This window comes from Pyxicephalus adspersus, chromosome 4 (genome assembly GCF_032062135.1).
Source record: "Pyxicephalus adspersus chromosome 4, UCB_Pads_2.0, whole genome shotgun sequence".
Classification (NCBI taxonomy): domain Eukaryota; kingdom Metazoa; phylum Chordata; class Amphibia; order Anura; family Pyxicephalidae; genus Pyxicephalus; species Pyxicephalus adspersus.
In genome coordinates, this window is record NC_092861.1 from 146,864,745 (window position 1) to 146,880,501 (window position 15,757).

The 15,757-nt window shown below is 38.4% G+C and overlaps 1 protein-coding gene across 1 annotated transcript in view; it reads right to left on the reverse strand.

Moving 5' to 3' along the window:
* Positions 1 to 12,878, reverse strand: part of CNIH3 (cornichon family AMPA receptor auxiliary protein 3) — a 50,614-nt gene extending 37,736 nt beyond the window's left edge. The window contains exon 1 of the mRNA XM_072409913.1: positions 12,575 to 12,878. Coding sequence (XP_072266014.1) covers positions 12,575 to 12,655 — 81 coding nt within the window. The 5' untranslated portion in view covers positions 12,656 to 12,878. The remainder of the gene's footprint in view (positions 1 to 12,574) is intronic.
* Positions 12,879 to 15,757: the final 2,879 nt, after the last annotated feature.

The following is a 15,757-nucleotide window of genomic DNA, read 5'->3' on the forward strand; positions in this document are numbered from 1 at the left end:
TCTGTATGCATGGGAGGTGCTCTGTATGGCTGTATGCATGGGAGGTGCTCTGTATGTCTGTATGCATGGGAGGTGCTCTGTATGTCTGTATGCATGGGAGGTGCTCTGAAGGCACCCTAAACTAATGTAAATGAAAAGTGAAGATGAGTGCAGCTCAGGTAGAGAGTACAGAAAAATACCAGATCACAAGATTTCTATTTGAATCAATGGGGGGGGGAGGGGTGAACGTAATAAACAAATATACCAAACCACAAAGAGGTATTCATTGTTGTGGTTTACAAATAGGCCAATCTAAAAAGCACATAAGTATAACATGTAAGTAATCAAATTATGACTTTTATATATTATAAGGCCTTGAAAAGGAAAAGAAAAGGAGAAACAGAACCTCTCCCCTCCACAGCCTGGAATTGTATAAATCCTGCAGCTTTCAACTAGAACATGAGTGACCCTACACCTACAATGACTGAGCCATTCAGCTGTGATTGCGTGCAAATGTTTTAATATTTAAATCAAAAATAAAAAAACTCTATTTGTATTCTTGAATATAGTAAGTAAACGCTATACATTTTAGTTCTTACACCCTGCCTTTTATCTTTGTGACTCCAGGGTTAATAGACTACAGGTAGGTGTGCAATGCTATGATGCTAATTGACAATTTACACTGATGCAAGCCGTAGCATTAAATTACATACATTGACTCTTGCTGTCCCTACCCTCGAATACTACCCTGACCCCAGCTTGTCCAATCTGCAAGTTGTACTCCCATCATTTAGGGGCAACTGCTTGCACCTGGGGCAAGCTGTAGCTGAGGTAGTGCATGCAGGTAGTGCCAGCTAGGGTTAATGTGGCATGCATGGGTTGGTGTTTTCCTGCCCTTATGTCACCTGGGGACTAGACAAGGAAAAGGACAAGCAGCATCTCTCCTTCCAGGTGCCTGGAAATCCATGAACTGTGCAATTTGCAACTGCAATATAAGTGCCCCTGTTCCTACAATGAACTGAGTCATTTAGGTGCTTTTTTCCATGTGCAAGTGTTAAAAAAATTTTAAATAAAAAAATCTATAAATCTTGTGATTGTATTTTTAAATATAGTAAGCAAATATTGATTTTAGTTTTTACACTTTGCCTTTGAACTTACTCCAACGCTCTTGTTAATTATGCCCTGTCTCTTACTACCGCCACTTTTTCCTCCATACCTAAATTATGCTTTAAAAAAAAAAAATCCCAAAAAACTTACTTCTAGACAATTGCAGTCTGTAAATGACAGTGGCCAAAACCAGGAAGCCTCTCCATCCAACTCCATAGCCCACCCTCTGTTTTCTGCGGTGTTCATCCAATTAGAAAATTAGCTATGGAATAATGGTGTCTGAAGCCGCATCTATTTGTGTCCCCAGCACCAACAGGCTGCAGGTAGTGATGTGGTGTGGTGTTCCAAGGACGCTAAGGGGCAAATTACACTGATGTGAGCTGGTGCACTATATCATACAATGACCCTTGCTGTCATGGCCCTCAGGAAACTACCCCAACCCCAGCTTGCCAAGCTGCAAGCTCTTCATCATTAGGGGGGCAAGTGCTTGCCCCTGGGGTAAGCTAGAAATGAAGTAGCGCTTGCAGGGGGCAACAGCTAGGGTTAATGTGGCATGCATGCATTGGTGTAGTGTGGCCTTATGCCAACCGGGGAGGCAAGATCCGACATACTGTTTGCAGTTTCTTTAGAACCAAGAACATGACACCCCTTTCTCTGTTATAAACTCAGTGTTGTCACCTTCCTACCTGTCAATAGGAGAATAACGTTGGAGCAAGGGATAAATCATCAGCTCAGCTCCATTTTTCTTTCATGCAGCAAGGCCTGGTCAGCTGCTAACGGTATGACAACCTCTACCAGTCAAAAATGCAGTTACCAATAATGGTAACTGAATACACAACTGCATATGTGTGAATATATACACACATATAGTGTATATATATAAAAATTAGAGGGTCACTTTATATATAGTAGTTACCCCACAGTCTGTCCCCCAGATATCACTGGGAGCACTCGGAACTCTTCTTACACACAATGTTTCCGGACTGAAGATTAGCTGGGACACATCAGTGCTATACCATAGCAACCACTTTGCTTTTTTACCTTTTCAAAAAAAACTTTATTGCTTAAGAACACAGTAACAAGTGTTTATTACCTATTATAATTATTTATAACAACGTTATTATTATTAATATTAGTAAACAGTATTTTGATAGCACCAACATATTATGCAGTGCTGTACCTACGCTCACTTATATGCTTTGCTTTCATGCTCTCTGCAACCTATATCCACACTATAGAAGTTATAAAAATAATATTATGCTTTTATCTTGGCTTGAAAGGGTACTCAAAACAATGTTTAGTTGGAGTTTACCCGAGATGAATTGTACATGTTTCACGGGTCACCAGGAATAAAGAACAGCCATGTTGTCCAGGGGGATATGGCAATGCCAGTCTTCTGATGTTCATGCTACAATGCATTCCCTGTCCCTGTGTAAATCATCATTGTTTTAAACTGACATGACAGGAATATACAGTGATACTAAATTACCCAACAGCATCAGGACTTCCAAGAAATTTTTCTTTGCTCTATAAATTTCTTTTAATAATTAATTCATAGAGGTCTCCCCTGCTACACCATTACCGGGTGGTATAAGGGAAATGCAGTGCTTGGCAAGAGCTGGTGCAATTAAAATTCCATGACTTTATACCTTTTACATGACACATTAAACAGAAATCTGTCATTTTACAAAAGGGCCCTTAAGGGATTCTTACATTAATTATTTCACATATTATGTTTTTATGACAACAGAATAGTACAAAGTAGGCAATAAAAACTTAGATTAATTTATGAATCCTATTGCATACAAAGCCAAATGTATTTTGGGTTACAATGGACCTGATTTACTAAAGATCCAAGAGTGGAGAAGACAGACCATCACGAGAGAACCAAGACTGATTCAGCAAACCTAGAATGAATCTGGTCCGAGGTTGAAAACATTTGACAAATAATTGCAAATAATTTTTTTAAGAAATCTATTCCAGGTGTGCTGGATTACTCCAGTATTTCCCATGATGATCTGTCCTCTCTTTAGTCTTGGAGTACTTTAATAAATCTGACCCATAGCATTGAAAGTGAAGGGCTCCAAAACAATGATTTCTGGAATTTTAAAGCTGAACTTCAGGCAAATAGCTACATATACAAGTGAAATACACATTGTAGCTGCCAATTAATTTATTTATTAACAACAGGGTCTGACAGGGCTTGAGACTTGGGTTTTTGATACCGCAGTTCAGTAACACTTATAGGTCTTGTCCCAGCCTGTGACTGGGCACTGAAAGGATAAGCTGCGGACTGATGAGCTCATCTCTCTGTCTCCTCTTTTCCCCTCATCAATCTGAGCCTTGCAAGTACATCACTGCAGCACAACAAACTGGCTCTTTGTGCTGCTTCTCTCTCACCCACTCTGTACTCTGCTGTAAAATGATTTGCAGGAGGCTGATACCAGGTCAAATTAAAGTATTTGCACTACATTTCTACATTTAAAAATGTGATTATTGATGTAACACATAGATGTGATTTTTTTTTATCCACTTGATATTTTGTTATAGTATTAGGGCAGTGCGATACCTGGGATTTCATGCAACTCATTGTTGACGCCTTTGCTGGACACTCAAATGCTTGACTGGCAACCTGGCATCCAGGTTGACAAACCTCTAAACACTTCCAACCTCACAGCCAATGTGAATTAGTGCTTATTAGCCTGCAAAAAGAAAGAAAAGAAATGGCTGTTCTCCCCACATCAACCAAATTGAAAATGGTTTTAAGAGCTTAAAGTAAAAAAAAATATATGACTACTGATCATGGCATCATGATCTTGGTTTTCTTCATAATAATGAAAAATAAAAGTATTATTCTGGATAGGCTAGTACAGAGGATTGGGAGCAGGGAATCTCTTACAAAATGCTAGAGCACTACATTAATATTTGTATTGTTATATTTTGTGCTGTTTTATTTATGGTGTTCTACAATCTACACCCCATACTTCCACCTGCTGAGTTGTTTATTATTGTCTGTTGCCTTCTATTTTGCAGCTTAGTGTACTGCACTCCGTACAAAATGTTTTCATTGCAAAGTGCAAGAACTGGCATAAGACTTTCTCACCTAGAGACAAATTAATCTTCCTGACCCAGATAACCCAAGGCGTACCTAGGTGCTGGATACACTGTCACCCATCTGAGGCACAGGTCCAGAGGAAGGAGGGTGCAACATGAGAGGGGATACTAGCAGCACAGGTGCCCCTAGTGATATGGCAGTGGTGGCTTTCTCACGGCGGCAATAAAAAGAAGTGGAGGCAGCTACAGGTGACTAAATTGAGCTCATTGATTAATTATGAATGGAACAGTTATACTTTATTATTGTTCACATCAGGGTTTGCCAGTCCAGAGTGGCAAATGTTTGTAGGTGAATCTTGTTAACACTAGGCAACCACACTGCTTCACTGCGTTTTGTCATCCTAAAAGAGCAAGCTGTTTACTATTAGAATCCCCAGGAATAACGTCTGAAAGAGTTTAACCGCAACACACTGGTCTGCACAGAATAGAGTTCACCCTCAAATAATTTCTGATTATACATCAATATTTTATTACAGCTATAAATACCAATAAAAGAGAACGGTTCGCATGCTGTGCTCCAATTTTGTCTTCAGGAAGATATGCACAACTTTTTGTCTGGCTGTTAAGGAAACTTGCAGAAGCTAAAAAGGCCAATGAGCTCCTACCGTAAGAAAAATGTCACCCATATCCTGAGGCTGTCATACCTAGAGGCTAATCGACTATCTTCCCTTAACCTTTGCATGGCTGGAGGACAGCAGATTATCAAACAATTGAACTGTGGAGTGTAACGATGGTGGAAGTATTTCCATGATCATTAAGCCTAGAGCAATGCAAAGGGATGAATTGTAATTTTTAAATCCATAGGAGATCAGTACGTAAAGCAATAAGTAAGCTGTCCTTGCTGACATGCTTATACAATGTTAAAATACCTGGATTGTCTTTCTAAACCTCTGACCTGTTACAAGTACACAAATCAGAAATGCTGACTTCCTGTGTCCTTGTTCTGTGTTGGTTAATTAGAATGCAATTAGACCTTTTTGCCTCCTATAGATGGCTGGTACCTTTGTCAGTGACGATAGTGAGACAACCAGAAACGTGTCCACTTGGCCCAACTAGTATAATAGTAATACAAAAAGAAATGTGTCTGCAGAACCACAATCAGTATTATAGTATTATTGCACAGATTATGCTGACATTTGGATGGATGTCTTCCTTTATCTCTTATATTGGATCAGTAGTCTCTAACTTTGTATATATCCCTAGAGGATATACACAGATTTGAGACCACCAGGAAAGACTCTGACCTCCTTCTGGCTCATGATATAAAAAGACTTACTCAGTTACTCACTTACCTTTGAGATCTGTATTCGTAACTGTTGGTCTGCAAACTTTACCACTCCTTCCTGAGATCCAGTTCAGCCAGTATATTGTAACAACCTCTAAAATCAAGTCAGTTGTACTTTGTATAGTATAGGCCTCTAACTTATTGAGGGTTATGCGCATGGCCTCTGCCTAGATATAAGTAATTCTTCATTGTTTTACCACTGTATATACCGTGTACAATCACATAAAAACATTTGAGCCACATCAAATGCCCTGCTGTTCTCTCCTTTATGTTTATTATAATAACCCAAGGGGCCTGGTTCTTAACAATAGTCTTGTGTGGTACCAGTACTATAATAGTCAAACAACCAGAAACGTGTACCTAGCCAGAACCAGTATTGTAGTAAAACAACCACAAACATGTCTGCACAACCACAATCAGTGTTATATTAAGTCGATAGAAATGTGTCTGCAGAGGCACAATTGGTAAAATTGTTAGAAAACCAGAAACATGTGTGCAGAGCCACAATCAGTACTTATGTGGGACAAATTGGACACATCTGCAGTGCTAAAATCAGTAATATAGGGAGAGAACTAGAAACATTTTTGCAAGGCCACAATCCAGATTATACCAGGACAACTGTGAACATGTCTGCAGAGCCACTATCAGTAATACAGTGACACAACCAGAAATGTGTCTGAACTACCACAAATAGAATTATAGCAAGACAACCAGAAACATATCTGAAGAGCCACAATCAGGATTATAATAAGACAAAAAGAAATGTGTCTGCGGAACTTCAATTGGTAATATTGTTACATAACCTTCAGAAACGTGACTGCAAAACCACCATTTGTAATATTGTTAGCTAACCAGAAACATGTCTACAGAGCCACAATCAGTACTTTAGTGAGACAAAAAATTCAAGTCTGAAGAGCTAAAATAAGTGATATACGGAGACAAATAGAAACATGTTTGCAAGGCCACAATCTATATTATATCAGGATTGTAAACTGAAAACATATCTGCGGAGCCCCTGAAATGTGTCTGCAGATGCACAATTAGTAATATTTTGGTAGCTTCTAATCCTTTACATGCATTTGCTAGCTCTGCCACTGGCCATCGAGAGGCTTAACAATCTGAACCAAGAACGGTAGAGATGCTAGTAGAATTTGTTGTGGATCCCTGGCATCGCCACTAATAATGAAGGTTCATGGTGCTTTAGTTCCCAGCAATGACAGATCAATAATATTATGTTTTGGCACTGGGTTACTGGTGCACAAAACATGTTGAAATCTTTCAGCTCATTCAAGTTTCCAACAATATTTAAAATATATCTAATTGCTTGGCAGTGAAACATAACTCCCAAATTTCTAAAATGAGAATGAGTATGCAGGTAAATAACACATCCCGACATACCCCACAATGGTTCATTATGCAAAAAAATATATTATTTAGACCCATAAGTGCTTTTTTCTCTATTACTTTATATTTGAATTTTAAGGGCAGTCTCTGGATGTTCTATAGGAGATGATCAGAAACTTGGAATATACTGGAGGTGTGGTTGAGACAAGAGACATGCTGCAGGACACAGACTGGAAACACGTTACAAGAGTCTGCTAAAGATAAAAGACATTGAAGTCATTTCATAAATCAATGCTCCCATGGCCATACTAAAAGGATGCATGTGGCCGTCCAACAATAGGTCTTAGGGTGGCTCTGCTCCACTTAAAAATAATACAACAAATTTGTAGATATTTTTTTTTGTACATATTTTTTTTTCCAGGGACAAGTCGCTTACACTCATGTAAGCTTGTTGGAATTTCATTAACATGACCATAAGCAATAACATGAAGTTGCTTCCCTTTGCTTTGAATTTAAAATTACCGTACTACTACTCTTTTGGGAAAACTTTTCACAGGATTTTGGAATGTGTCAGGGGGAATTTTTTACTTCATTTCTGAGGTCAGGTAATAATGTTAGATGAGAAAACTTGGCTCATAGTCGGCACTGTGTTGGAACTTGTTTAAAGATTTGGGATGCTCAGCATTTTGTAGGATCTTGTTAAATCAATTGTGACATCAACTTTTGTGATGTATTGAGCAACCCTGTCTTAAATGCAAGCTCCGCGTTATTACAGGGTGCAATAAAAAGAATATATGAAATTTTTAATTAAAAAAAAAAATTGTTATAGGGCAATATAGGATTCCCAGAGCACCTTGGGTTTTTTTTTATCAGACAGAACTCTAGATAGAAAAGGCAGTAGTTGCCTGTTTTCAGATACTCTGACCGAATGAATCTGTGGACTTAACCAAACAGAAGAGAGAGCATGGGGAAAGGGTTCTAGCTTCTTTATTTGTGCTTATTGTTAGCTTTAGCTACTGAAGTCTTTGAACAACAATCTTTTCTGTTTTTGTTAGCAGAAAGTATGACATTTCAATTAATGTGAAAGAGAGCCTCCAGCTTCTGGATGAATATACAAACCACTAAATTCAATACAAAACATTCAACAATTTTTCATATTTACAAGATGACATATTTTTCTTTCGATAAACAAATTAACAGTTTACAAAAACTCCATACATTTCCTGTACATGCAGGTCAATCAAACCCAAAGCCAAGTTGCCTGAACAAGTTTCTGTTGTTTGCTAGTGACTGGAGGCAGCGATCAGAGCAGGGCACAGATGCTCAAACACATGTCTGAAAGCATAGCCGCAACAGAATGAAGCACTTTGGGTATTATCACTGAGCAATAAGCAGAATATCAGCATAGACTGCCACTCACATCATACATCCTTGCCTGATCTCTGTTACCTCAACCAAGGTCAAATACAATAGCTAGTTTCCATCTTTTTTCTTATAACAAATTTTCAGAAATGTAAAACCAAAAGTAAGTCCATATAACCACGTGATCCTGTTGTATTAAACACACTAAAAATTGTGGTGCCCTTCTGTACAAACCCAACCTGTTGCAATAGGGTTATTTTAATAGGAAATGCAAGAAAAAAAAGGACAAAGACAGAAAAGGGTCCCAGGCAAGGTAGCAGCTTTGGTCCACCATCATTTTGATTGACATTGATGGGGATTGGGGAAGGCACAGAAGAGGCTTTCCATTTTATATTGTATATACTGGTATGGTCCCACAAGACACCAAATGTCTGCAAGTGTATTCTCCCATGTAAAGTAAAAGCACATGCGCAGCTTTAAGAAACTGAACTATTTCTCTTGTTTATTGCAGCAGAATAATTGTTGTAGCTGGGCCCCTAAACATCCATTGGACCCTAAGCTTCTGCCTAGAGATACCTTATGGATGACCTGGAATTGCTAAAATGAACCATTGGAGGCAGCCTGGAATCAGCTGTATATTCACAACTACATTTCCAGTGTATAGAACAAGAAGTGAAGAAAAGGTTAAAGGCATATTCACACATCTCTGTGCTTGGTAAAGCAGAAATAAACCCTGTTATGCTCACCTATCCCTATTGCATTGCAGGGCACCAGCATTTTCCTATTCTCTTCCTTCTTGTAATCTTCAGCCATCTTGATTGGCTGGGATGACTTACTTCCTTCACAGGTAAGGAGTAGATTCAGTGCCAGCACCCCTAGTGCAATCCGGGATGTGCCAAACAACAAACAACATTGGCAAAGCTCAGTGATTTTGATACCTCAAGCGGGCAATCAGGCAGGTAAGAATGCTTATTAAATAAGTGACATTGCCTGTCCCTTTCTGCAGGAAATCCCTGCTTAATTAAAGTTTTTGTAATTGGTTTTTTTTTCTTACCTGGGACTCCTGACCTTAACACAATTCCTGTACAACATTCACTTACTGTACTGTATCTGTGGAGGAGCAGCATTGTCATTCTAAGTTTCTAATACTTATGCATTTTTTTTTACAAGTTTATGCAAATGTTAAAAGTTTACAAAACAAAAAAGTTATATTATAAACAAGAATGACAGAGTTTATAATAAATGAAAGCGTTAATAAAAACTATTTAGGTTTTACTAAGGGTAAAACAAGTAAAAAAAATGTTAGGCAAGAAAAGGAATAATTATCATTGCGTAGATAAGATTACTTATTGTTTGCTAACATGTTTGGAAAACCCCATTTAAGTCTATAAAGCAGGTCAAATGCTGAAATGCTGCATTCAGCTCCACCAAAAAGGCAATGTGACTTCGCCACACCACCTTTAAATGCCTGTTTTAATGATATTCAAGGCTTTGGGTATTTCAGTTTTGGTTCCACAGAGGTATTTCTTAGAATAACTGCTTGTATGAACATGGCCTTATACATGACAGTATATCATAAATGAAAGCATTGGGCAAGGGCATTGAAGCTTTTGTTCATAAATGAATGCAGAGCTGGACCCAAGCTGTCAAACTGATCACTCAGTCGAGCAGATTACAATGAAAATGCTTCTTAGAGTAACAGAGTAGAATTTATTATTTTTTTCCTACCCACTTTGATTTGAGATCACGCAAGCATTTTTTGCAAGCTGTGATTTTCCTAATTAAAGATTGTCAAACGTTTTTTTTGTGTCGAGCTGATGAAGAGCATCTCAGCCCAGCATAACTTCCTAAGTGGATTGTCCTCCTGTGATCATGGCAGCATCATAGTGAGCAATCTGAACTTAAAGCAGAACTAAACTCTAGAAATAAAAAATTGCAACCAGGCGGGTTCTTTATTGCATAAGGGAAAGCTGATGCCCCTTTTGCAATACAATAACCTTACCTGCCTAATTGCAATTTTTTTTTAAATACCCTCACCTGCCCCTTTCTTTTTTATCCTTTTCCTGGTTTAGATCTTTGGCCATCTAGATTGGCCAGGCTGGGATGACATAACTCTCATGCGGGCAGTTCATTCAGTTCTGGCAGCCCAGGAAAATTCATGTTCAGTGCTTTTTCTTTCAGAAGACAGCTAACAGGTAGTTAAGTCTGTTTTGTTGGAAAAATGATATTGCCTGTCCCTTTCTGCATTAAAGACCCACCTGATCACAAATTTTCTAAGCCGCTGTATTCCCCCTTGCTTAACGGCAATCAGTTCTTTAGAATAACCATGAAGTTAACTTTTCGAATTCAGAAAAGACTGATGTGTCAGCTCAGAAAAATATGAATGATGATAGATCATAGGAAGTCAGTGGGAAAATTTTCGTTTAAATATAAACAGTTTCGGAGGGCGGCAAACTGGACCAGGACCACCACCTTCTCCAGGGCCCTAAATTGCAAGGGGAGTGCAAGAGACCAAACTGCTCCATTCTTCTCAAAATCATATATTGCATTTCTCAACACATGGCAGCTGCTCATATCTATTTAAAATATCTATAAAAAATGGGGGGAAAGTACACATGGGCAGAGAAATAAACAAATAATTCACTTGCAAGTACATGATGAATCCTCGCTGCTCTGACCAGGTAGTTCGGTAAAGTGAGACTCCCCCCCAACAAATCTAAACTATCTATGAGGCATATGCCCCAGCAACCATGCACAAACTAAAAGAAGGTCACCTGCTGTGTATTTATAAATTATGCAAGCACAAGTAATGAGTAAGGTGTAACACTTCCAGGTATATATTACCTCACACAGAGATCACAGTAATCCCCCTCACAATACCTTAATTTGCTTTTATTTCCAGAAGGATGACTTAATCTTTTACAGCTGTCCTAAAGGGTCACCATGGACTGAGATTCTGAATCATAAATTACACAGTGGTAAAAATCCTCATGTCTGTACCATTTTTCTACAAATATGGTCCTGATTTATTAAAGCTCTCAAAGCCTCGAGAAGATACACTTTCATCAGTGAACCTGGGTGATTCAGCAACCCTAGAAATGATTTATATGGATTTCTAATTTGATATTTGTTTGCAAATGTTTTCTATCTTGGACCAGATCCATTCCAGGTTTGTTGGACCACCCAGGTTCACTGATGAAAGTATATCCTCTCTAGCCTTGGAGAGCTTTAATAAATCAGGTCAATGTGTCAACAAAAATCTCACATTGACTACCCTGTTGCTTTTTCTTACATTACAATTCGCAATTAAGTTATATTGTTGCAGTCTGAACAGTTGAGGGAGGGGGTAAACCTACTTACCTGCAGAAAACATCGACTTTCTTTTTAAGAAAAATGTTGGGAATGAATACACATAGTAGAATATTGACAGGTTCACGTTAAAGGATTAACCATGAAATGTGTATCCAGGACTGGATGGTTTCACAAACTTTCCCTACCTCCCATCATGTTCTTGGACAATCAGCATCTTCCTTGACACATTTCAGTCCAGTTCATAGTTAATTGGGATATTGCTATACTGCTAGCTACACCGTGGATTTATTGAATGGGAATGTTCACAACCAGCTACATAAAGTTAAATAAAACTGTTCTTAGCACTCCAAGGAACAGCAGTCATTAGCACTGGGTGCTCATATGTACCAGGAGCATTTTTTGGGATTCGACAACTTAAATGACATCACTTGTCAAAACCTTTCAATTTCCAAACGCTCACATTAACGCCAACGGTGCTAGAAGACAGCTCTGGCTGCTGTAATTTCAGGTTGGATTTGCACTAAACATTTTTATTCAGGTCAACTAAAAGCCATCCCTGTAAAAAAGCAAATATTTGTAAAAAAAAAGTATCTAAAATCTAATCTGATGTCTGTGTTTAGAATCTCCAGCTCCACAAACTGTGTTCTGTACCTGTCAATCATCAATATATAATCATCATCAATATATCAATAAGTGATACATAGAATGCAATTTGTGATAACAAAGAGTAAGCCTAACAGCCAAGCAGCTAGCATTTTTGGAAGCAGGTTGGCAGAAAAAATCTGCTGTACATTGCTCATCGCAGGTTTGCTTTAAAATATTAGAAATATTTAGTGTTTTTAATCCTTTGTTCCTGAAATTTAAAAAAAGAAGCAGCAACATACATTCCAGCAGTAAATTCAATGTCTGCATAGATTAAATCCTCCCCTTAACATCAGCAACATATTTACACATTTCCAGTTCCTGAGGAACTACAAGTTCCAGGAGATTCTGGAGCTTGTAGTTCCTCAGCATCTGGAAGTGTATAGGTTGTCACTCCCCAAACAAGCACCCCCATTTCTTATTACTCACATGCCAAATTGCAAAGAAGATTAGAGCAGCACAGAGCACCAGAGACAGCATGTAGCAGAAGGCAGCGAAAGTAAATGCCATTGTGTCCCCCCCAACAAAAAAAACAGAAAATCCAAACACGTCCCCAGCTTCATCAAAGGATAAAAGACCCCCAGCTTGAGTGATTGTGGGGTCACCCCCCAGCCTGGTCCAGCAGAGGCACAGTGATGTCCTATGACTTGGTGGGGGTGCCCTTAAGTTTGCAGAAGAGCAGTGCCAGGCTCCTGGCAGTGCCCTGCCTATCCTCACTGCCAGTGGCAGGACACTTCTGGAGTGGCAGAATCCTCGAAGTGACTCATTGCAGCCTGGATAACAGGGGAGGAGAAGAGCTGGAAGGGCTGGAAGGAGGAGCTGTGTACAATACCATTGCTCCATGTGCTGATGTTGGATAGCAATGCGAAAACAATGGGCTTAGTTTACAAACCTTTAATACTTTATATCAGTATTTCTCATCCAGGGTTCCTCCAAAGGCTGCCAGGGGTTCCTTGAGCAATTTGACCTCTCAGGTCAGTATAAGTGACACCAATGATCTCTTTGGCTGTAAGAATGACATTCTTCCCACTGACCAGCAATGTACAAGGAATTCTTCCCACTGCCCACCACACTAATATACTGTGAGCTCTGGATATACTAATTACAGAACCGGGTCCCTGAAAACCTGAAAGTTTTTTCAAGGGTTTCGCCATGTTAAACAGGTCGAGAAAGGCTGATTTGATAGACAGTTGTAAAGATTCCAATTATTTATTTTATATAAATGATCAGCCTATATACATATATAAACGGTCCATATAGATTACTCTCTTCCCCAATTATTCACTTTGAGATCATTACAAAGCACAAGGTGGCGCTCTTTGCATCTGGAGGAAAAGAAGTTTAAGCTCCGGATAAGGAAGGGATTCTTCACTGTAAGGTCTGTGAAAATGTGGAATCAGCTCCCTCAGGAAGTAGTTTCAGCAACTACTATAAATTTGCTTTAGGAAAAAGCTGGATTATTTCTAGAAGCACAGAATATAACTGGGGGCTAAAGCTTTAAAGTAAAGATAACCAAGACTGCTGATCCAATCCGGGAACATCCGATTGTCTCATGGAATCAGAAAGGATTTTTTTTTCCCTGTTGGAGCAAATTGTACCAGGCTTTTTTTTGCCTTCCTCTGGACCAACTATGTCCATTGTGTGTTATATCTGGGATATGTTTATTTTCCTAGAGGTTGAACTTGATGGATTTATGTCTTTTTTCAGCCTAACCTGTTATGTAACTATATGGACTATTCATCAAAAATCAATCGTATTATGACACTGTCAATGTATTGAAATTGATTTACAGGCCAGGGCAAGGGCTAGGGCAAGAAAGATAGTCATAGGTGCCCATGCTGCAAATTTCAATTGAATGGAATTGATATAAAGAGATCCTCAGAACCCAGATGCTTGTAAGATCCTCAGAAACTTTACAAACTGCCTGATTAAGGTTATTTTTCAAATCTACACTTGGTACCGATCACTTTTGGCTGATACAATTTTTAAACAATTAATAGTCAATTTGATTTAAATGAATGAATGGCTTTCTCAATGGAATGGGAAAATTGACTTTATTGTCAGCTTAACATTTGTGTAAAAATAAATGCCCAATGAACAAGTGTATGTATTTCTCTTAAAGTGGACCTGTGCTTAGTCTAGGAAAGGCAAAGCAACAGGTTTTCTAAAAAGTGTATTTATATGTTTGATGGATGTCAAATGATTGTTGATGGAAATTATCTTGAGTAATCATTTCCAATGACAGGTGAATTAATTATTAATATTATTATTATTATTATTATTAATATTAATATAATAATATTAATTATTATGATTAATATTAATAATAATAATAATAATAAAAACAGGATTTATATAGCGCAAACATAATATACAGCGCTGTACAATTAAATAGGGGTTGCAAATGACAGACAGATATAGGCAGTGACACAACAGGAGGAGAGGACCCTGCCCTGAAGAGCTTACAATCTAGGAGTGAGTGATGAACGCACGGTGGAAGGACAAGCAAGTAGCACCCCTCTTTTATCTCCTCCAAAAGGATGCACATCGTTTGTTCCTGATTAGTTGTTCATCAATATACTGTGCTGGGCTGATTAATGAGGTCGGGAAAAATCTGTACACATGTCAGATTTGTGCCAGCACAACCAATGTGTGTACATGGTCTAAAAAAAAGCAAGAATAATTTTTTTAAAAGATTTGCATAGAGCAGGGAGGGGTTAAATACTTCTATTGGTTTATGTCTTTGATGTCTGTTACATTCGAATGATCCACTTAAAAGAATCCCTATTAAAAGATTCCCTACAAAGTGCAGCGTTGTACTTTGTAGCGTTGTACTTTTTTTTCCATAGGAGATCTGTACTGTAAAAAAATAAGTAAGCTGTCCCTGGTGATTTCCTTTAAAAAAAAAAACGCAAAGCATGTAGATTGTCATTTTGACCCACTTGCCTCCCTGAACCTGCAATAGACATGTGAATCGGGAATGTTCTGGATCCTTGTTCTGTATTGGTGATTTAGAAAGTGTATTGGAAATATTGAATGAATACATTCTCCTTTATACATAAAGCTAATTGTGTTTCTGTGTGTGCTAAAATTAATTTTACTGTATTGTAATGGCAGATATAGTTTTTACATAAAATTATGAAATTACCATTACTGGTCTTCTCTCTGCAAAATGTGTGCACTAAATGCTTTTCTGAACCCAGGTATAACCTTATTTTTATACTTACTACTTTATACTTTTATACTTACTACCTTACTACTTTTGTAGTAAGGTGATAATCACTGTGCTGTACATAACAAGTGCATGGAGCAGAGCTGTGGGAGGGACTCAGTAGCCCCACCCACTACAAGCTAGTGTCAGAAAACTACAGGGTGGGCGGATACAAGACCGATGACCCTGCAGAAAGACAGAAGGTATTAGTGTCTGGTCTTTCTTACAGCAAGCTCCTTCACACTGGTTTATTGCTCCGATCTAGAAAACACAAGCAATCATTTTACACTATATTTGCATATTTCTGGGTTCAGCTTTAAATGATCTTACATATTTTTCTTTTGCAGTCAGAGATTTTTCTGTTCTTTTAAAATGCCATCAGCCTCCTGTTATGACTCAGA